Source organism: Oncorhynchus kisutch, linkage group LG4 (genome assembly GCF_002021735.2).
Source record: "Oncorhynchus kisutch isolate 150728-3 linkage group LG4, Okis_V2, whole genome shotgun sequence".
Taxonomy (NCBI): Eukaryota; Metazoa; Chordata; class Actinopteri; order Salmoniformes; family Salmonidae; genus Oncorhynchus; species Oncorhynchus kisutch.
In genome coordinates, this window is record NC_034177.2 from 40117146 (window position 1) to 40140856 (window position 23711).

At 43.7% G+C, this 23711-nt stretch overlaps 1 protein-coding gene across 2 annotated transcripts in view; it reads right to left on the reverse strand.

Moving 5' to 3' along the window:
• Nucleotides 1-23711, reverse strand: part of LOC109889517 (inositol 1,4,5-trisphosphate receptor type 2) — a 152453-nt gene that overhangs the window by 98002 nt on the left and 30740 nt on the right. Inside the window, exons 8-30 of one of the 2 annotated variants that reach the window (XM_020480989.2) lie at nt 23381-23527; nt 22875-22970; nt 21003-21047; nt 18338-18489; nt 18114-18213; nt 17810-17970; nt 13624-13765; nt 12847-13005; nt 12318-12490; nt 11928-12047; nt 11433-11618; nt 10520-10771; nt 10015-10162; nt 9613-9760; nt 8720-8916; nt 7860-7983; nt 7546-7603; nt 4951-5116; nt 4691-4858; nt 4463-4552; nt 2543-2668; nt 2146-2268; nt 226-426 (exon numbers count right to left, since the gene is read on the reverse strand). In XM_020480989.2, the coding sequence (XP_020336578.1) occupies nt 226-426; nt 2146-2268; nt 2543-2668; nt 4463-4552; nt 4691-4858; nt 4951-5116; nt 7546-7603; nt 7860-7983; nt 8720-8916; nt 9613-9760; nt 10015-10162; nt 10520-10771; nt 11433-11618; nt 11928-12047; nt 12318-12490; nt 12847-13005; nt 13624-13765; nt 17810-17970; nt 18114-18213; nt 18338-18489; nt 21003-21047; nt 22875-22970; nt 23381-23527 (3282 nt within the window). Of the gene's footprint in view, nt 1-225; nt 427-2145; nt 2269-2542; nt 2669-4462; nt 4553-4690; nt 4859-4950; nt 5117-7545; nt 7604-7859; nt 7984-8719; nt 8917-9612; nt 9761-10014; nt 10163-10519; nt 10772-11432; nt 11619-11927; nt 12048-12317; nt 12491-12846; nt 13006-13623; nt 13766-17809; nt 17971-18113; nt 18214-18337; nt 18490-20993; nt 21048-22874; nt 22971-23380; nt 23528-23711 lie in introns of both variants that reach the window. The other variant, XM_020480988.2, reaches the window with a different exon arrangement.

A 23711-nucleotide genomic window follows, 5' to 3' on the forward strand; every position in this document is an offset into this window, starting at 1 on the left:
CTTCCTGTAACGCCCTCAACCAAGATTCCAACCAAAGTCTATGGGCAAATAAATAAATTCATCCACAAGGTATTCTCTAAAAGTAGTCACATTTTAAGTCTCTTGTGTTTCAAACATCTCTAGCAAGCCCTGGCTAGTTTGGAGATAGTGGTAGTGGAAACCATGCTATTGTGGTGTCTCCACAGCCTTATAAAAATAGCATCATCATCATCATCCCTCGCCCACCTCGGTCATGACCTTGTCCTGGCACTTTTTCACGTACTTCCCGTCGGCCTTGACGATGGTCAGAAGGAACTTGAGGTACTGGACGTGTCGGCCGTGCGTCTCGATGCAGTGGACAAAATGGTGAACCACGCGGTCGCTGATCTCGTTGCACAGGTGGAAGTTGTTCATGAAGATGTGGCGCATGGTCTCAGCCTCCAGGAGCTGGAGAGAGGGAGAAGATGTGCACAGTGAATTCACATTCATTGACATATGGATATCCAGTAATAGAATGCATTTAAGAAGAATAAGAAGTGAACAAACATGTACAGTACCAGTCAAAAGTTTGGACACCTACTCATTCAAGGGTTTTTCTTTATTTTAACTATTTTCTACATTAATAGTGAAGACATCTAAAGAATGAAATAACACATATGGAATAATGTAGAAACCAAAAAAGTGAGAAACAAATTAAAATATATTTGAGATTCTTCAAAAAGCCACCCTTTGCCTTGACAGCTTTGCAGTCTTGGCATTCTCTCAACCAACTTCACCTAGAATGCTTTTCAGTCTTGAAAGAGTTACCACATATGTTGAGCACTTGTTGGATGCTTTTCCTTCACTCTGCACTCCAACTCATCCCAAGCCATCTTGATTGGGTTGAGGTGAGGTGATTGTGGAGGCCAGGTCATCTGATGCAGCACTCCATCACTCTCCTTCTTGGTCAAATAGCCTGTAGGTGTGTTGTGTCATTGTCCTTTTGAAGAACAAATGATAGTGGGACTAAGCCCAAACCAGATGAGATGGCGTGTCGCTGCAGAATGCTGTGGTAGCCATGCTGGATAAGTTCGCCTTGAAATTCTAAATAAATCACAGAAAGTGTCACCAGCAAAGCACCCCCACACCATCACACCTCCTACTCCATAATTCACGGTGGGAACCACACATGCGGAGATCATCTGTTCACCTACTCCACGTCTCACAAAGACACAGCTGTTGGAACCAAAAATCTCAAATTGGTCTAATGTCCATTTCTCGTATTTCTTGGCCCAAGCAAGTGTCTTCTTCTTACTGGTGTCCTTTAGTAGTGGTTTATTTGCAGCAATTCAACCATGAAGACCTGATTCATGCAGTTGCCTCTGAACAGTTGATGTTGAGATGTGTCAACTCTGTGAAGCATTTACTTGGGCTGCAATTTTTGAGGCTGGTAACTCTAATGAACTTATCCTCTGCAACAGAGGTAACTCTGCGTCTTCCTTTCCTGTGGCGGTCCTCATGAGAGCCAGTTTCATCATAGTGTTTGATGGTTTTGGCGACTGCACTTGAATAAACTTTCAAAGTTCTTGACATTTTCCACATTGACTGACCTTCATGTGTTAATGTAATGATGGACTGTCATTTCTCTTTGCTTATTTGAGCTGTTTCTTGCAATAATATGGACTTGGTCTTTTACCAAGTAGGGCTATCTTCTGTATACCACCCCTACCTTGTCACAACACAACTGATTGGCTCAAAAGCATTCAGAAGGAAAGTTAAAATGGCACGCCTGTTAATTGAAATGCATTCCAGGTGACTACCTCATGAAGCTGGTTGAGAGAATACCAAGAGTGTGCAAAGCTGTCATCAAGGCAAAGGGTGGCTCCTTTGAAGAATCTCAAATATAAAATATATTTTGATTTGTTTAACAATTTTTGGTTACTACATGATTCCATATGTGTTATTTCATAGTTTTGATGTCTTCACTATTATTATACAATGTATAAAATAGTCTAAATAAAGAAAAACCCTCGAATGAGTAGGTGTGTCCAAACTTTTGACTGGTACTGTATGTCCCGTGTATGTGTTTGTGAGTGTGTGTCCATATATGCATACAGTGTGTGAGTGTGTGTGTGCAAGCACAGTGGGCATGAATGAATGCGTGCATGCATGTTTGTGTTAGCGTACCCCTGGTGTAAGGAACAGGTTGAGGTATTTGTGGAGCAGAGCCTGGTTCTGGCTGTTGCCTCTACAGAAGTACTGCAGGAATACATGGGCCAGTGTCATGATCTCATTCATCCTCTCATCACTCTGGGGACAGACAGGAGTCACAACACGCTTTCACAATTGCATCACCACAAAATCAATCCATACAGATGGTCCAACAAAGCTACCAGGGCAGCGTTTATATATCTAGTCAAGTTTTATCCAGGTAAGGTCTGGTTATTGAGCATGACAACATCCATGTAAGGCTTTGAGGGGCCTCATCTGAAGCATTTATTTTAAGCCCAAATGCACTGGGCGCCTATGTGTGTTTGACACTTACTGTAATGACTGAAATCTCTAAATGTGATGACGTGCTCACCTTCTCATAAGGTATCTGGAGCAGGTCCAGCACCACAGAGTGAGCCCCCATGTTCTTCAGAAGCCTCTGCTGCTGCACACAACTCTTCTTACTGGGGTAACACAGCTTACTGAGCCGCAGCAGGATCTACAGACCACACATACACACAGATCAGACAAACACATACAGCACATTCATAAAGTATTCAGACCACTTTTTCCACTTAATTATGTTACAGCCTTATTCTAAAATGGATTAAATTGTTTTTCCCCCCCTCTCATCAATCTACAAACAATACCCCATAACGACAAAGCAAAAAGTTTTTTTTTTTTGAAATGTTTGCTCATAAAAAATACAAATGAAATATCACATTTTCATAAGTATTCAGACCCTTTACTCAATACTTTGTTGAAGCACCTTTAACAGCGATTACAGCCTCAAGTCTTCTTGGGTATGATGCTACAAACTTGGCACACCTGTATTTGGAGAGTTTCTCACATTCTTCTCTGCATATCCTCTCAAGCTGTCAGGTTGGATGGGAAGTGTCACTGCACAGCTTCTTTCAGGTCTCTCCACAGATGTTCGATCGGGTTCAAGTCCGGGCTCTGGCTCGGCCACTTAAGGACATTCAGAGACTTGTCCCGAAGCCACTCCTGCATTGTCTTGGCTGTGTGCTTAGGGTTGTTGTCCTGCTGGAAGGTGAACCTTCTCCCCAGTCTGTGGTCCTGAACACTCTGGAGCACATTTTCGTCAATGATCTCTGTACTTTTCTCTGTTCATCTTTACCTCGATCCTGACTAGACTACCAGTCCCTACAGCTGAAAAACATCACCACAGCATGATTCTGCCAACACCATGCTTCACCGTAGAGATGGTTCCATGTTTCCCCCAGAAGTGACACTTGGCATTCAGGCCAAAGAGTTCAATGTTGGTTTCATCAGACCAGAGAATTTTGTTTCTCATGGTCTGAGAGTCCTTTAGGTGCCTTTTACTAAGGAGTGGCTTCTGTCTGGCCACTCTACCATAAAGGCCTGATTGGTAGAGTGCTGCAGAGATGGGAGAACCTTCCAGAAGGACAACCATCTCCACAGAGGAACTCTAGAGGAACTCCCTGAGCCAATGCCCTCCTCAACCGGTTGCCCAGTTTGGCTGGGCGGCCAGTTCTCGGAGTCTTGGTGGTTCCAAACTTCTTCCATTTAAGAATAATGGAGGCCACTGTGTTCTGGAAGGACCATATACTGCAGACATTTTTGGTACCCTTTCCCAGATCTGTGTATCGACAAAATCCTGTCTCGGAGCTCTATGGACAATTCCTTCGACCTCATGGCTTGGTTTTTGCGCAGACATGCACTGTCAACTGTGGGACCTGATATAGACAGGTGTGTGTCTTTCCAAATCATGTCCAATCAAGAAGAAACATCAAGGATAATCAAATGGAAACAGGATGCACCTGAGCTCAAATGAGTCTCATAGCAAAGGGTCTGAATACTTATGTAAATGTTGTTGTTTTTTTTACTGTTTTTCCCTTTGCCATTATGAGGTATTGTGTGTAGATCCATTTTAGAATAAGGCTGTAACGTAACATAATGTGGAAAAAGTCAAGGGGTCTGAATACTTTCCGAATGCACTGTACATGCATTAATGGCTACATAGCAAGAAGTCTAAACTACACTTTTTCAGCTGCTTTAATTTAATGTTACTGAAGCTCATTCAATTCAATGTTATTGTATCCCCTCAGGAGCATTTAAGAAAGGCAAGGCAGGTTACAAGGCAGGCAAGTCCAGCTCATGTTGGCCACATATTGGCCAGTGATGTGAGGTCTGTAAATTGTTATTGTGCAATCAATAACCCCAGGGTCATGATGTATTTTCAGACTGCACTGACTAATTGATTACGCTGCCAATACCACACACACTATAAGGGGACAGAATGGCAGCCCACCTCTTTGACGATGTTGTAGTTGTTAGCCTTGTTGCTGTCTATATGAGGCTTCACATCCCCATCCTGTACTGGACTCAGGATGCCCGCCTCCTGTCATTCACACAACACAAAAATATTTGGAAGTTAGGATTCAGCCCTCCCTTAGCCATAAGTGCTGTGTGACCTATAGGGGGCATACTATACTGTACGATGGGGTACAATAGTATACTGTAAAGTATAGTGTTGTACCTCCATGGTCTGCTCCTTGACTTGGCTGTCTCCTATGTCCTCACTGCCGTAGCCTCCACTCTTCTCCACCCACAGTTCAGACTTCTCCACCGCCAGCCTGAGCTGGTCCAGGTTAGTCTTGATCTGCTTGTAGTTCTCCACATCCTGCTCCGAAACCAGCAACTGCACCTGCAGGAGACCACAGGAACACACAGTGAAATCAGACACACACATAAAAACAGATCAGGCGCACGCTCATGAACCACAAACTGTGCCTTTACCTGTTTGAAGGCCTGTAGGACCTCGGCTCTCTGGCTGAAGTGTTTGAACATGAGCTGCAGCGAGCCGGACACCAGCGGGGTGTAGTCCTGCATGATGAGATGGATCAGTACCCTCAGGAAGGTCCTGCCTCCCTCGTCATCCAGCTCCACAGCACTACACTCTGAACTAGAAGCACCAGAAGCAGGGTTAGAGAGAAACATTCTTAGACACGGCACGATACACTGAATTGGAAGCACCAGACACAGGGTTAAAATAAAATATAATTTTTCACTTGCCGAATACAACGGGTGTAGATTTAACATGAAATAATTGCATACAAGCCCTTCCCAATCAAGCAGAGTAAAAAGAAAATGTGAATACAAAACAGGGGTATGAGGTAATTGAGGTATATATTTACATGAAGGCAGGGTAAGGTTACTACAGTTGAAGTCGGAAGTTCACATACATTTAGATTAGAGTCATTAACACTCATTTTTCAACCACTCCACAAGTTTCTTGTTAACAAACTAAAGTTTTGGCAAGTCGGTTAGGACATCTACTTTGTGCATGACACAAGTCATTTTTACAACAATTGTTTACAGACAGATTATTTCACTGTATCAAAATTCCAGTGGGTCAGAAGTTTACATTCACTAAGTTGACTGTGCCTTTAAACAGCTCGGAAAATTCCAGAAAATGATATGGCTTTAGAAGCTTCTAAATTGACATAATACAATTGACATAATATTCTAAAAAGGCTAATTGACATAATTTGAGTCAATTGGTCTACCTGTGGATGTATTTCAAGGCCTACCTTCAAACTCAGTGCCTCTTTGCTTGACATGGGAAGATCAAAAGAAATCTGCCAAAAATTGTAGACCTTCACAAGTCTGGTTCATCATTGGGAGCAATTTCCAAATGCCTGAAGGTACCACGGTCATCTGTACAAACAATAGTACGCAAGTATAAACACCATGGGACCACGCAGCCATCATACCGCTCAGGAAGGTAGACGTGTTCGGAGAGATGAACGTACTTTGGTGCGAAAAGTGCAAATCAATCCCAGAACAACAGCAAAGGACCTTGTGAAGATGCTGGAGGAAACAGGTACAAAACTATATCCACAGTAAAACGAATCCTATATCGACATAACCTGAAAGGCCGCTCAGCAAGGAAGAAGCCACTGTTCCAAAACAGCCATAAAAAAGCCAGACTACGGTTTGCAACTGCACACGGGGACAAAGAAGGTACTTTATGGAGAAATGTCCTCTGGTCTGATGAAACAAAAATAGAACTGTTTGGCCATAATGACCATCGTTATGTTTGGAGGAAAAGGGGGAAGGCCTGCAAGCCGAAGAACATCAGCACGGGGGTGGCAGCATCATGTTGTGGGGGTGCTTTGCTGCAGGAGGGACTGGTGCACTTCACAAAATAGATACATCAGTCAGGAAGTTAAAGCTTGGTCGCAAATGGGTCTTCCAAATGGACAATGACCGCAAGCATACTTCCAAAGTTGTGGCAAAATGGCTTAAGGACAACAAAGTCAAGGTTTTGGAGTGGCCATCACAAAGCCCTGATCTCAATCCGACAGAAAAATTGTGGGCAGAACTGAAAAAGCAAGTGCGAGCAAGGAGACCTTCAAACCTGACTCAGTTACACCAGCTCTGTCAGCAGGAATGGGCCAAAATTCACCCAACTTATTGTGGGAAGCTTGTGGAGGCTACCTGAAACGTTTGACCCAAGTTAAACAATTTAAAGGCAATGCTACCAAATACTAATTGAGTGTATGTAAACTTCTGACCCACTGGCAGTCCATGATCAGCTCCTTGGTATTTCTGACATTGAGGGAGAGATTGTTGTCCCGTTACCACACGGGCCAAATCTCTGACCTTCTCCCTGTAGGCATTCTCATCACCGTCAGTGATCAGGCCTACCACCGTCGTGTTGTCAGTAAACTTGATGGTGTTGGAGTCGTGCGTGGCCACGCAGTCATGGTTGAACAGGGAGTACACACACCCCTGAGAGGACCCCATGTTGAGGGTCAGCGTAGCAGAGGTGCTGTTGCCTACCCTTACCACCGGAGGCCATCCCGTCAGGAAGTCCAGGATCCAGTTGCAGAGGGAGGGGTTCAGTCCCAGGTTCTCCAGCTTGGTGATGAGCTTGAAGGGGACTATGGTGTTGGACACTGACCTGTAGTCTATGAACAACATCCTCACTAGTTATTTCCCCTCCTGTCCAGGTGGGAGAGGGCAGTGTGAAATGCAATTGAGATTGCATCATCTGTAGACGGTATGCGAATTGGAGTGAGTCCAGGGTGCCTGAGATAATGTTACTGATGTGTGTTATGAGAAGCCTTCCAAAGCACTTCATAATTACAGATGCGAGTGCAACAAGGCAATAGTCATTTAGGCAGGCTACCTTGGAGTTCTTGTTACAGACACAGCACAATGTTCTGAACTGGAGGCATACACAGGGTTCTAGACAGACACGGGGACACAGACATATAGGCACACAAACACACCACCTTTTTCTGAACTAAAACCATAGTGCACCCTTTTTCTCACACACACGTATGTAGTCCAACAGACAGATACAGGCACACACAGTTGATTTACCTTCCAGCAAACATTGTCTCTGCTTTGGCTGCAATCTCATCAATGTCTGGATCTGAAACTGTAAAAAATATTGTGAATCACTGAACTCAATTATAGAAAGCCCAATTACAAAAAGTAATTGGTGGCTGTGACAGCACAGCGCAAACAATTGATTACAACAGCAATCAACAAACCAGCAGGATTTCTCTCAGATATTAACTGAAACACTCAAGATTTCCCCAGCCTGGTCCTAATTTGAGCATAGGAGTTGGCAAGACAGTACAAATAGATCTGGGACCAGGCCAAGATGTCCCTATGTAATGATAGAGCTTTACCTGACATGGAGGGAAATTCAGACAATGACATAGAGCTGTCCGGTAGATTACTGTCCCCAAACTCTTTCTTATAGATGGACAACAGGTAGGTGATCCTATAGTCCAGTCGCACACTCAGAATAAACTGATGGGAGAAGAAGATGGAAGCAGATAAAAGGATCACCATGTTAAATACCTAAATGTACACAAAGCTAAAATAGTGAAATCAGAGAGTTTACCAACTGTTTGTTATTGCGTTTTCACACATGATATACATCAGGGGTAGATAGGCAACTAGATTGATTTTTGTCGAAGCGGTTGGTCGGGGGCAGGAACAAAATTACAATCATTTGTACACTGCAAATTGACCACAACTAAGCCCAATAACAAATTGTATTTGAAAATAATAACTTCATACTTTGATTGTACTGAGTCACGATCACGTCTCTTTTTTTAGTCGTGGAAATACTTGGGAACAGACTTCTTAAATTAAACTAATTTTCAGCTGAATTCCTGGAGATCTTTTTACTAAAAACTTGTGGGGCAAAATAAAAAAAAACACTTGTGGGACGGTTTTGGTTCGCCTGTTGCCGACCCCTGGTACACACCGTCCAACCAAATGCTTACTTGCAGGTTCCTTCTCAACAATGTAACAACAATAAGAAATAATACAAGTACAAAGTAAATGGTCCGGTAGAATAGAAAACATTTTAGCATGTGTATAATTAAAGGAAGGCACAGTTTATAGTACATTATTGTACCAAAGGTATTTAATCAATAGAGGATTATATAGAGGATAGAGGATTTGACCACAGCCAGCCTCAAGCCACAACAGTTACAGGTAACTGGCCCTCCAGACCACATGGTGGAGCTACACTCACCTGTAAAATCTCAATGATTTTGAGCTTGGTGTCCATGACCATGACATCCTCGTTGTCTGTCAGACAGAGTGGTTGTTTTCTGTCCTGAAGGGACGGGGGTGTGTTCGGGAGGTGGTGAGGCTGGACGTGCCCTCGACTCAGCACCATCTGAGTCATCATCTCTCCCACACCGTGGATGGTACGAAACACGTTGTTCCCTGGAAGACAGAGAGACAGACTGAAAAAGACAGGGACTACATGGCAACATTTTCTGTTGTGTGTCCTAATGAACACGATCCAGGACATACAAGCTCTTTAGACAACAGTAGGTTTAACAAAGAGATGGGGATCAGAACACATGTTTCTTAAAGTTGTTTCTGATTGTGATCTGGACACTGTCATCTACAATGAACAAAAATATTAACGCAACAGTGTTGGTCCCGTTTCATGAGCTGAAAAAAAAGAACAAAATAATTTGACATTTTCCAAAATCAAAAAAAGCTTACTTCCCCTGAGAAGTATTTTTTTCTGTGATAAAGCCCTTTTGTGGGGGAACACTCATTCTGATTGCCTGGGCCTGGTTGCCAAGTGAGTGGGCGTATGCCCTCCAAGGCCCACCCATGGCTGCACCACTGCCCAGTCATGTGAAATCCATAGATTAGGGCCTAATGAATTTATTTAAATTGACTGCTGTCCTATGAATTGTAACTCAGTAAAATCTTTGAAATTGTTGCATGTTGCATATATATTTTTGTTTTGTATACTCATATCTACTCATGTACCATTTCATCTACCGATCTATATTGCATTATTCAATATGAAATGTGCATGCTTAATAAATAAATACATCGTTTTGTGATTTAATGAAATGTTTTAATCCGTTATTTAATTAATTCATTTTCTGTGTGACTGACCTGCCTCGGGGCTCTTGCGGAGCTCGGCCATGTCGTTAAGCGGGTGCTGGACAAAGTCCAGGATGGCCAGCAGGGTGCGTGTGAGACGCAGCAGCTCACTGAAGCTGTAGAAGCCAAAATAAACCAGGTTACGGGCCAGGTGCACCACCTACAAGACAGGAGAGGAGAGAGATGTGGATTTCCCCCCCACAGAGGCCAGAGTTAGACACAACTTGAACATCAGAAAGTAATCATGTCCATTACCATCTATGGTGACCACTGGGTGGGGTGGGAGATCGACTGTTCTAAGTGTTGTATTATTGTGTCTTTTGAAAATACAACAAAAAGATAGTAAACATGTCTACATCCATAGTTTGGATTACAACCAATCACATGCACCCATAATTGTGTACTTTCTTTTACCTCCAGAGTCAGTTCATTCTTCTCTTCGTCTCCAAAGGGAAAGGGCTGGCTGACCACGTCTTTGAGGTATTCCTCTACAAACTCCATGGTGGGGGCAAACTTCCTCTTCATCTCCTCTCTGGAGGTGTCAGTGAACTCGTACTCATACCTTGGGCGACAGTTATAGAGTATAGTTACTGTATAGCGTAGAAACTCCACAGTCTTTACATGAGAAACGAATGAACACAGAAATTTACTTGTTTAAAACTGTGAAAGAGAGCTTCAGCCTAGAACATGACTGCCATGATTCTGTAGAGAAAAGAAAGTGCTGTCGCTACCTAGACGCATTAAAGAAATGTAGCAAACCGAAGATGCAATCCACCTGCGATGATTCTCTACCCAGAGGTAATTTTCTTTCAGGTGGTGTGCCAGTTACAGATCCGTTATTGCCAAATCCTCAGATCCCAAAGCCACACATCAAAGCACCCCCCCCCACCAGCCACGACACACCCCCCCACACACTCACTCGTGGATGGTGATCTTGGAGGGGATCTCGGTCCAGAGGCGGGCGTAGCGCACGGCCACCACTGCCTCCTGTGGCTCGCGGTCCACGTGCATGTGCAGCATGAGGCGGCAGAAGGAGGCGCGCAGGTTGTAGGGCAGGCATTCGTCAAACATGCAGCGCAGGATCAGGTCCACGGGCAGCTGGCTGGACACCTGGTTGATGGCCAGGTACTGGCGGTCCAGACACATCTTGGCAAACAGGTTGAGCTGGTATCTGGAAGGTGGATGGGGAAGATAGATAGGAAATACATGGAGAAGAGGTGTCATAGAAATGTAGAAGAAATAGCGCCTGCACACTCATAAAGCCCCATAGAAATATGCCATGCTGTAGTATAGGGATCATCAACTAGATTCAGCAGCGGGCCTATTTTTTCTAGAGTGGATTGTCAAGTGGCCGGAACATAAATCACAAATAATTTGTAGTCTGCAAATTGTCCACAAAAAGCTGAAACAGATATAATATTTGACTAAAACAATCCTTTCAAACCTTGCTTACATTTGTTTTACGATCACATCTGTCTACTATGCGTGGGAATACTTTTTAAAATTATAAATCACTTGGAGCTGATTTGTTGGTCCAACAATTAAAACATATTTATTTTCTCAGAGAACGTGGGAGGCCAAATTAATTAAACCCGGGCTCGCCAGTTGGTGAACCCTGACAGTAAACTTGTGTCAATCAATGGAAAGAAAAAAGTGGGATTCATTATTTATTCACAAAGTAGGAGCTGAAAACACACACCCAAATGGTTGACACAGTGTAGATTAAAGGACCATGAATACTTGATACATAAATAAATTGGAGAACCAATGTTTCGGCACTAAGTGTCTAATAAAGATTCCCAGAACGCCCTGCTGCAGTAGCTGTCTAGTACCTGTAGTAGGTGATGACGTCATTGTCCAGCTTGTGGTTGCCCTTTGCATCCTGGGCCAGGTGGCGGATGGACTTGCCGTGTGGCTCCTTGTGGCTGTCAATCCAGTAGAGCCACACCTCCTCGTCCTCCTCGGTGTCCTCCTGCAGCATGGACGACTGCAAGGTAGTCTCCATGCTGGGGATGAGCCTGGGGGGGGTGGAAGATGGCCAGAGGAGAAGAGCATTCGGACACATAGTGCCTACTACTATCCTGTAGTATATTTGAACTGTGTACAATTCTGCATACACCAGCTAACTGATATTCATCCAAGCTGTATTTTCATATAGATGTACCAGCATGATGGAATGTGAATTAGTGTACATGCCCAATGTCAGCGCTGCCCCATTGCACGGTAAAAAGACAAGTAACAGTCCCCAATCTGAGAAGCTGATTCTAAACAGACTGTACCTGCACTACAGTGTTAGGTAGAGAGCATAGGATGTGTGCGTGACTCACTTGGTCTGGATGAGGATCTCAGCGTTGGCGGGGTTCAGAATGAATTTACAGATGAGCTCCTGTGTCACTGGGATGGCCGTCTTATTGGACACGCACAGGTCTGACAGGTAGTCCAGAAACCTGATAGGAAGACAGAGGACAACCAAACTCAATGGACTTAATCTGCTGAAAGACTATGAACCCAGTAGAGTGGCTTTAAAAAATCTCACAACCACAAGCAACACAAAAATACAGTATTAGACTTTTATTTTTTTTGCACATTGTGCGTTATAGCCCCAGTTTGTATATCTAACCCAAACATTGGGATCATTGTGGATAAAATGTGTGTGTGTGTGTCATATGCATATTATAATGTGTGTTATGTATTGTACATCCCTCCTCTGCCCTGACCTGGGCTCTCGGTTGCGACGCAGCAGATTGACGAAGGTCTCGATCTCCTTGGCTGTGATGTGTTTCTCCAGCAGCTTGCGGTTGTTGTGGAGCAGGGCAGTGATGGTGTCCTCCGCCAAGATTTCATAACCGATCTGAGACTGCATGATGGAGAACTTCTTGGCTATGTACTCCTGGAGGGCAGAATGAGACCAATCGAAACCATCACAGGAAAACATACGTTCTAGAGGGATAGCAGAGCGAAGAGCATAGCAATGGAACTGCTAGAATGGGAAAGCCCTTCAGGCCACAACAATTTGACTTCACTCTCATGGGTATCCTCTAAATGACAGATGGTATTCTCTCTCTACATTAACCAAAACACAACAATGGATTTTCATCTCTCACATTCATGTGACTGAATTAACTAATGATGAGATGTGAGATATGCTAAAACAAATCGATATACTAGTATGGTACTATAGTATCTGAAGTTATTGACCAAGTAAGGTAGGTTTTGTGGACAACTACAGTAGGGAGTACTACTAGCCTGGTTCTTGCGGTAGTCCTGTTGGGAGTGGCGCAACACTCGGTAGCACAGCCGCAGCATGTACTTAAAGGGAGCGTAGCGCTGGTCCCCCAAGTCCTCCAGCTTCAGCATGGGACCCTCCCCCTGGTCTGTGAACGGGGCCTTCAGAATACCAAAAATCTGGAGACAGAGACATTTCAGAGGTTACAAGATTATGACATGATAACTTGCTGATGCCAAAGAAAATGCACTTCAAAAGGAGATGGTGTTGATGTTGTCCGCATCCTTCCTAATCCCGATAATGACCACTGCCAGCATCATTAGCGCTAACAATGCTATTAGCGTGGCCTTTGGCATAATGGACTGGAGTTATTGCTCCCTTGAATTTCTGCTATCAGATGGACCGCTTACTCCCTGCACTCTAATCCCCATAAGTCACAGTGTAATGACCCTGAGGGAAGAGACAGTGAAATTCACCTCCCTCTAGCTATGCGTGCCTGTCTGCTTCTGCACTAGCCTATATGTCTGTGACGTTAAAAGAAATATGCACAGTTGTTGTTAACCTTAACAGCTGTTGAAGATGTAAATCTGAAACGGTCAATGAAGAAAAAGTGATAAAGGTCTGCATGCATCGCTGTCATCATTACCCAATATATTTGTTAAGACAACGACAAACGACACAGAAACTGGCCAAAGCAGAAGCAAGACCAAAGCTAGAGGATACATGTTTAGGTGATTTTCTGGGAGTGTGTGTGTGTGTGTGTGTGTGTGTGTGAGAGAGAGAATGACTGAGCTGACCTGGGCTAGAATGTTCTGTTCCCTCATTAGTTTCTGCCTCTCTCTGTTCGGGTTGGAGATGACCACAGACAGTACGTCCTGACCGTTGTTGGGGACCTCGCACACAAAGAAGATCAGGTCCTCCAACAGCTTGGTCACAAACCTGGGAAACAGGGGCCCGCAAAAGAGCATTGGTACACTTCCTTCAGCAGTCTGAAATAGAGGTCGACCGATTATGATTTTTCAACGCCGGTACCGATTATTGGAGGACCAAAAAAGCCGATACGTCGGCCGATTTTTATTTGTAATAATGACAATTACAACAATACTGAATGAACAGTTATTTTAACTTAATATACAGTGGGGGAAGAAAATGTATTTAGTCAGCCACCAATTGTGCAAGTTCTCCCACTTAAAAAGATGAGAGAGGCCTGTAATTTTCATCATAGGTACACTTCAACTATGACAGACAAAATGAGAAAAAAAATCCAGAAAATCACATTGTAGGATTTTTTATGAATTTATTTGCAAATTATGGTGGAAAATAAGTACTTGGTCACCTACAAAAAAAGAAAGATTTCTGGCTCTCACAGACCTGTAACTTCTTCTTTAAGAGGCTCCTCTGTCCTCCACTCGTTACCTGTATTAATGCACCCGTTTGAACTTGTTATCAGTATAAAAGACACCTGTCCACAACCTCAAACAGTCACACTCCAAACTCCACTATGGCCAAGACCAAAGAGCTGTCAAAGGACACCAGAAACAAAAATGTAGACAGAAACAAAATTGTAAGCAGCTTGGTTTGAAGAAATCAACTGTGGGAACAATTATTAGGAAATGGAAGACATACAAGACCACTGATAATCTCCCTCGACCTGGGGCTCCACGCAAGATCTCACCCCGTGGGGTCAAAATGATCACAAGAACGGTGAGCAAAAATCCCAAAACCACACGGGGGGACCTAGTGAATGACCTGCAGAGAGCTGGGACCAAAGTAACAAAGCCTATCATCAGTAACACACTACGCCGCCAGGGACTCAAATCCTACAGTGCCAGACGTGTCCCCCTGCTTAAGCCAGTACATGTCCAGGCCCGTCTGAAGTTTGCTAGAGAGCATTTGGATGATCCAGAAGAAGATTGGGAGAATGTCATATGGTCAGATGAAACCAAAATATAACTTTTTGGTAAAAACTCAACTCATCGTGTTTGGAGAACAAAGAATGCTGAGTTGCATCCAAAGAACACCATACCTACTGTGAAGCATGGGGGTGGAAACATCATGCTTTGGGGCTGTTTTTCTGCAAAGGGACCAGGACGACTGATCCATGTAAAGGAAAGAATGAATGGGGCCATGTATCGTGAGATTTTGAGTGAAAACCTCCTTCCATCAGCAAGGGCATTGAAGATGAAACGTGGTTGGGTCTTTCAGCATGACAATGATCCCAAACAAACCGCCCGGGCAATGAAGGAGTGGCTTCATAAGAAGCATTTCAAGGTCCTGGAGTGGCCTAGCCAGTCTCCAGATCTCAACCCCATAGAAAATCTTTGGAGGGAGTTGAAAGTCCATGTTGCCCAGCAACAGCCCCAAAACATCACTGCTCTAGAGGAGATCTGCATGGAGGAATGGGCCAACATACCAGCAACAGTGTGTGAAAACCTTGTGAAGACTTACAGAAAACATTTGACCTCTGTCATGTCCAACAAAGGGTATATAACTAAGTATTGAGATAAACTTTTGTTATTGACCAAATACTTATTTTCCACCATAATTTGCAAATTAATAAAAAATCCTACAATGTGATTTTCTGGATTTTTTTCTTCTCGTTTTGTCTGTCATAGTTGAAGTGTACCTATGATGAAAATTACAGGCCTCTCATCTTTTTAAGTGGGAGAACTTGCACAATTGGTGGCTGACTAAATACTTTTTTGCCCCACTGTAATACATCAATAAAATCAATTTAGCCTCAAGTAAATAATGAAACATGTTAAATTTGGTTTAAATAATGCAAAAACAAAGTGTTGGAGAAAAAAGTTAAAGTGCAACATGTGCTATGTAAGAAAGCTAACGTTTCAGTTCCTTGCTCAGAAGATGAGAACATATGAAAGCTGGTGGTTCCTTTTAACATGAGTCTTCAATATTCCCAGGTAATAAATTTTAGGTTGTAGTTATTATAGGAATTATAGGATTATTTCCCTCTATACCATTTGTATTTCATTAACCTTTGACTATTGGATCTTATTGGCACTTTAGTATTGCCAGTGTAACGGTATAGCTTCCGTCCCTCTCCTCGCTCCTCCCTGGGCTCGAACCAGCAACACAACGACAGCCACCATCGAAGCAGCATTACCCATGCAGAGCAAGGGGAACAACTACTAGAAGGCTCAGAGCGACTGACGTTTGAAATGCTATTAGCACGTGCTAACTAGCTAGCCATTTCACTTCGGTTACACCAGCCTAATCTCTGGAGTTGATAGGCTTGAAGTCATAAACAGTGCAATGCTTGACGCACAACGAAGAGCTGCTGGAAAAACGCAGGAAAGTGCTGTTTGAATGAATGCTTACGCGCCTGCTTCATCCTACCACCGCTCAGGTAGATACTTGTATGCTCAGTCAGATTATATGCAACACAGGACATGCTAGATAATATCTAGTAATATCATCAACCATGTGTAGTTAACTAGTGATTATGATTGATTGTTCTTTATAAGATAAGTTTAATGCTAGCTAGCAACTTACCTTGGCTTACTGCATTCGTGTAACAGGCAGTCTCCTTGTGGAGTGCAACGAGAGAGAGGCAGGTCGTTATATTGCGTTGGACTAGTTAACTGTAAGGTTTGCAAGAATAGATCCCTCGAGCTGACAAGGTGAAAATCTGTCGTTCTGCCCCTGAACAAGGCAGTTAAGCCACCGTTCCTAGGCCGTCATTGAAAATAAGAATGTGTTTTTAACTGACTTGCCTAGTTAAATAAAAGGTATAATTATTATATAAAAATCTTAAAAATTATCGGCGCCCAAAAATACCGATTTCAGATTGTTATGAAAACTTTAAATCGGCCCTAATTAATCATCCATTCCGATTAATCGGTCGACCTCTAGTCTGAAAGTTTGTTTTATGGTAGTAGGAGAAGAACATTGGTGGATGTGACAGTAGTACACAGAATACCTTGTCTGTCAGAGAGCCATGGTTGTTGCGGAAATAGAACAGCCACAGGGAATGAGGAAATGAATAAACCTGATTGGTTTGTTAAGAATACTTAGTAATCAAAATACACAGCATAAGTAACCCTTTTGGATGTGTCACTCGGGGGCATACTGTCCCTCCTAAACTGACTGAAGGCCTATCACATGTTGTGTTGTCCTCAGGAGCTATTTTCAGTTACATTGCTCTGTCTAAAAACGTTGCTAGCAGTCAAATCCTTGCTTTCTCATTCCGAATTTTCTTCACTCTCAGATTCTGTCACTCAGATTCTGCTCTGTCTGAAAGAAAGGAAGTAGATGATCCAAAGTCCCTCCCCTCCGACCTCCAATGCGCTTTAAGGCGATTGGCGTAAACAATAAAAGAGGAAGCGAGGATTTGATGGCTAGAAACATTTTCAGACACAGCCAGGGTGTCTTGGTTGTGTCAGCAGGACTGTACTTAGCTCTATATAGGATGACGCATATTCAATCATGGGTGTCCTAGAAGGCTACAATGTGGAACCTAACTTTTCTCCGAACGGGCACCTGCAGTATAACTCGGCTGGGGAAGACAGTGGCAGGCTTCGCGGAAGGTGCCGGTTTGGAGAAAAGTTAGGCTCAGATGGTTTCTTTACAGATATTCACACATTATACAATACGGATGGACGGACAAGGAGATACGGTTATAGATATGCCTTCAGTGAGAGGATTTTCGGAAACAAGTAGCCCCTAAAAAAATGTAACCAGTTATTTACCAGGCTCTGCATTGTAGCCTTCTAGGACATCCATGCACTGAAGCACAGCATCCTACATAGAGCTAGACTGTTCTGCACCTCCTATTGTTTTGAGCAGCATCCTATATAGAGCTAGACTGTTCTGCACCTCCTATCGTTCTGAGCAGAGCCCTATACAGGGCTAGACTGTTCTGCACCTCCTATCGTTCTGAGCAGAGCCCTATATAGAGCTAGACTGTTCTGTACCTTCTATCGTTCTGAGCAGAGCCCTATACAGGGCTAGACTGTTCTGTACCTCCTATCGTTCTGAGCAATGTTGCCACACTGCAGCTGCCTCACGGTCGACTCCAGGACCTTGTTGGCATCGTTAGCAAAGTCCAGGTCTCGGACCTCAGACAGGGGAACAGAGACAATGGCAAATGCCTCCTTGTCCTCCTTCGTACGGCAAGTGCCAATCTGTGGGTAGAGGGCAGGGTAGCCTAGTGGTTAGAGCATGTGACTAGTAACCGGAAGGTTGCGACTACATTTGATAGGTGAGTTTTGATGCACAAAAAAGCAACAATCGTGGAACTGAAACAGCAGGGGGAGTAATGTGGGACCTTGAGCATGACGGGGCGCTCCTCCTCAGTGTCGATGGGAAAGTTGGTGCTAGTCACCCAGGTGTTGGTACATAGGTGCCTCAGCCGTACATAAGAGTTCCTGTTGGGAAAGCAAAATAGTGTTTAAAGTATATTAGGCTGTAATTGAAATCTCTTCCAAGAGTCCTTTAAAAGTGTTCCAAGAGTTTTGGATATCTTAAGTGTGTTTCAGGGGTCAGTCTGACCTGGGCACCAGACAGTCAGCCCTCTGCAGCGTGGTGGCGTCCAGCTCAAACAGAGAGGCGATGTCGTTGCCATGGGGCACAGACACCAGGGTGTAGGCTATCTTCTCTGCAGCCTGACCCTTCCTCTGGGAGTACACTGTATCCATCTCCGTCTGCAGACAGATAGCACAGACACGCACAAGGAGGTGGATACCAAAGTTCTTACGACTAGCATTCTCCATGCTAATATCAACAGGCCTGTGCCACAGATCTACAACACTGTAGAAGAAAAAAACAATGGCGGCTTATGTAATAACAATGAGACAGTGCATGAGGTTTGGACTGCACTGTGTGGATGCTGCAGACAGATAATAGGACAGCACAGAGAGTTAACCGCTGCAGCGCGCTCCGCATGTCAATGGGAAGTAGCTCCACTGAACCGCCCCCGTGCCTCCGCACCTCTCCTTCCCTCTGGTGACTCACTCCATCCAGCAGCATATAACAGCAGAGCAGAGCAGACAGCACGTCTGTCTCCCCTCCCTCACCGGGCACCCCCCAGACGTTATGTAAGGAGCCCCCTGAGTGTCTGAGCCAACACGGGGGGTGTGTGTGTGTGTGTGTGTGTGTGTGTGTTGCCGCTTGCAGAGGCAGAATACCAATGCAGAAGAAGCAGACAAAAAGTTCAGAAAAAATCTGTCTGGGAATAAATGTGGTACATTGTATCTGTGTGTGTGTGTGTGTGTGTGTGTGTGCATGTGAAAGTGAGTGACCGAGAAAAGGTCTAGAGAGAGAGAGTTTGGATGCAAGCAGAAGCATCTGTTCTTGCTGGTGAGTGTGAGAGAGGATTGTGTAATAGGACTTGTGATGTGAGAGAACAAGGTGGCCCAGTGTTTGACAGGCAAAATCCCTCTTCCACCAGAGAGAAACGCACACGCAAAGTCACTCTCTTAGCAGAAACACACTGTTTGTAGAGGATTCACAGGTCCCTAAGCTTTTGATCTACCCTTTATGCAGTTCTGTTTGTATTATCTTATCACGGATTGCATTCAATTTTCTAGGAGAGACGATTGTCATGTGTTGTTCAACTGCTCAAACAAATCTATTGAATGACCTTCATTTATCATTAAGTAAACATCACACATAGCAGAATACTCAGATACAGCGCATTCGGAAGGTATTCAGACCCTTCACTTTTAGCATTTTATTAGATTACATTCTAAAAATTTGATAAAAATCTGCACACAATTGCCCATAATCACAAAGCAAAAACAGGTATTCAGACCATTTACTCAGTACTTTGTTGAAGCACCTTTGGCAGCGATTACAGCCTAGAGTCTTCTTTGGTATGACGCTACAAGCTTGGCACACCTGTATTTGGGGAGTTTCTCCCATTGTTCTCTGCAGATCCTCTCAAGCTCTGTCAGGTTGGACAGGGAGTGTTGCTGCACAGCAATTTCCAGGTCTCTACAGAGATGTTTGATCAGGTTCAAGTCCAGGCTCTGGCAGGGTCACTTAAGGACATTCAGAGACTTGTCCCAAAGCCACTCCTGCGTTGTCTTGGCTGTGTGCTTAGGGTTGTTGTCCTGTTGGAAGGTGAACCTTTTTCCCAGTCTGAGGTCCAGAGCGCTATGGAGCAGGTTTTCATCAAGGATCTTTCTGTACTTCGCTCCGTTCATCTTTCCCTTGATCCTGACAAGTCTCCCAATCCCTGCCGCTGAAAAACATCCCCTTAGGATGATGCTGCGACCACCATGCTTCACCGTAGGGATGGTATTGGCCAGGTGATGAGCGGTGCCTGTTTTCCTCCAGACGTGACGCTTGGCATTCAGGCCAAAGAGTTCAATCTTGGTTTTATCAGACCAGAGAACTTGTTTCTCATTGTCTGAGAGTCCTTTAGGTGCCTTTTGGTAAACTCCAAGCAGGCTGTCATGTGCCTTTTACTGAGGAGTGGCTTCCGTCTGGGCACTCCACCATAAAGGCCTGAATGGTGGAGTGCTGCAGAGATGGTTGTCCTTCTGGAGCTCTGTCAGAGTGACCATCGGGTTCTCCCACAATTTGTCAGTTTGGCCGGGCGGCCATCTCTAGGAAGAGTCTTGGTGGTTCCAAACTTCTTCCATTTAAAGAATGATGGAGGTCACTGTGTTCTTGGGGACCTTCAATGCTGCAGACATTTTTTGGTACTCCTGTCACGGAGCTCTACAGACAATTCCTTTGACTTCATAGCTTGGTTTTTGCGCTGACATGAGCTGTCAACTGTGGGACTTTATATAGACAGGAGGGTGTCATTACAAATAATGTCCAATCAGTTGAATTTACCACAGGTGGACTCCAATCAAGTTGAAGAAACATCTAAAGGATGATCAATGGAAACAGGATGCTCCTGAGATCAATTTCAAGTATATCAAAGGTTCTGAATACTTACGTAAATATTTAATACATTTGCAACATTTCCTAAAACCTGTTTTTAGTTTGTCATTATGGGGTACTGTGTGTAGAAAAAAAACATTTAAATCAATTTTAGAGCAAGGCTGTAAAGTAACAAAATGTGAAAAAAGATCAAGGGGTCTGAATACTTTCCGATTGCACCGTATACCATTTTGTTAAAATCAGTGGACCTGAGGTCCAGACTAAGGTCCATCAGACAGGACTATGAAAACATGAATAGTATATCACTGACCTGACTCACCTCTGCTTTAGAATCCAAACTCTCATCCCGGAAATCAGGATTCATCTATAGGAAGAGAAGGATTTCAGACCCACACACAGCAAACCATTGACTGACAAACTATTCTACAAGAACATATTGTTGATTGTGACTAAGTTGACCGATTTGATCAACTTTATTATAGCCTTGGGGAAATTCTTATTGCAGTGCTGCACCTGTACAACACAATACAGGACACTGCAGAGAGAGAACCATAACAATGGGAACACCGCCATCAACAGCACGTCTGGAACCTCAACATCTGCTCACCTCTCACTACTAGCCTTATCCCAGACATATAATGAGACTAAACAGTCGGTAACGAGAGGCCTAGTCAAATCACAACTCCTCTGATTACATTTTTCATGCCACACATGAGTACATCAGTAGAGCACACAAAGTACACACAGTATTCAGAAAGAGTCTGATATAAGAGAATAGAAGTGCTGATATAGGATCAGTGTTTACTTTCAGATCACAAGGAATAAGATCAGCACCCCCAAAGCCAGGCCACTGAGAGGACTGACATAAGAGACAGTACAGAGACAGCAGTGTAGACAGAGAGTTGCATTGTGGTGTGTCGGCATCTCCCAGTTCCATGTGAGGTAGGCATTATAAACCAGTAGGGACAGGATGTTAACCTGAGTTGTTAACACCCATACACTGGCAATCAGTCAAGTCAGAAAAAATGATCTAATAAGGGTTGGGTAGTGTCGGTCATTTGAATAATTCCACGTATTTAGTCAAATATCTTGTGATAAGGAAAGCAATGTACATGTGATAAGGAAAGTAATGTACGTGAACAACACCCTGTAATACCGATGAGTCATTCATGGTTAGTCTTTAAAATGATCGGTATTCAAATTCAACCACTGACCGAACAGCAAAGTCAAAACACACTGAATAGACAACACAGCTGAACTAATACTGCAAGACATTTAAACAAAAACGATAACCGTCTGACTGTCAATTGTGTGTGTGTGTGTGGTGTGTGTGCGCGCGCAGGCTTGGGCAGTATACCTTATACCGGAAAATTTGGAAATAGCCACGGGATGGCTTGTCAATATCGTCAAAACTATTTCTTTCAAGGTTTAAAAAAAAAAAAACTTGTAATATTTGTAGCTACTTTTAAATGAAATACCTACAGTGAACTTGTGCAATACATTGAGATAAAAAAAATATTGCCTTGTTAATTTCACCTGTCACATAATTTTGCATTCTGCAGCATACAGGTAGTCAGTCCGCAGTCAAGTGATGTTTACAAACATACAACAACAGTGAGTCACTCACTGTCGTGCAGCACGCGTCAGGTGATCTAGTTACAGCACGGAATTCACAACTAAATGTTTGCCAGGTAGATATCTTATAACTATTAAGTTAAAATGTCTAAAATGTGCTAAACGCTCTACAGTTGCACATTTGGCTTGATAATTTAGTAGCTAGTTAGCCATGTAGCCAAGTGGTTAGCTTCTTCCAAAATCAAACTTCGCTTGGTAACAGCAGAGAATCCCCTCCTGGATCTAGCCTTACTGTCTAATATTTGTATCGAGCGTGCAGCAAACTGTGAGTAGCAGTTTTGAGTTAATTGTATAACTTTATGAGCTGGGATGTCTGTCCTGCAAATCGTTCAGGTCAGACTGTATAAAAAATTTCACAATGCGTTCTCTATGGGATTTGAGATATACTTGTTAGTATTGCTAACCTTCGGATTACAGAGGCTCAGTGGGGTTTGAAAAAATAAAACGACCCTGGTGTTCAGGATGGCACAAGGTTGGCATGAAGGTGAGAGCCTGGAAACCGCCTAAGCCTGTGCGTGCATGTGTGCGAGTGAGCGAAGAGAAATGAACAGCCTACCTCTGCAGCCAGGTAGCTCCCAGTGGCCAGGTGTTTGAAGCGAAACAGGCTGTTCCACTGGCCAGCACCCCCTCTGCAGGGGTCGTAGTGCACAACCTACAATGGAGAAACACATTTTTTCTAAACGCACAAATCATACCAGAAAGATCCCACAAAGCCACTCACAATGGCCCTTACGGTCATCACTAGTCAGCCAATTCATAACACTATGATGTAGGACTTAATGTATTTGTTCACAAGGCAGATACTCATTTCAAATCTTAAAATAGGTGTTTCTACTTGTCAAACCATATCAAGAGCTAAATTCAGAGCAGACAAAGTACTTCTTGCTCCATCTCAATTCCATGTCCTAAGTATGCACTTGTTCAAATGTCTTTGTTGATTTAAAAAGAAAAGAAATGGTGTAAGAAATATGGTGGAAACTCCCTCTAACCCACACATGTGTGGGGAGGAGGGCACTTTTGGAGAAATGGAAGGCAATCATTGCGATGCGAACAGTAGGGTACCTCTATTTCCCAGAGTGCTTTGGAGCTGGTGGCGGAGGTGGCAGACTGTCGCAGGGTGGTCCTGAGGAAGATGTGCTGCTGATTCCTGTACTCGTCACATGTCAGGAACTTCTCCTGCTCGGCGTGGAACAGACGCACCACATCACCCTGACCAATAGAGAGACGACAACATGGTTTAGCTGTTTGGGATAAGAAACTGAAAGGAAACATTTCAATTAAATTAACACTTTATTTGAGTGAGTTCTTGAAATGAGTCATTTTGAGCATGTAATCGAACCCACAAATGCTGATGCTCCAGATACTCAACTAGTCTAAAGAAGGTCAGTTTTAT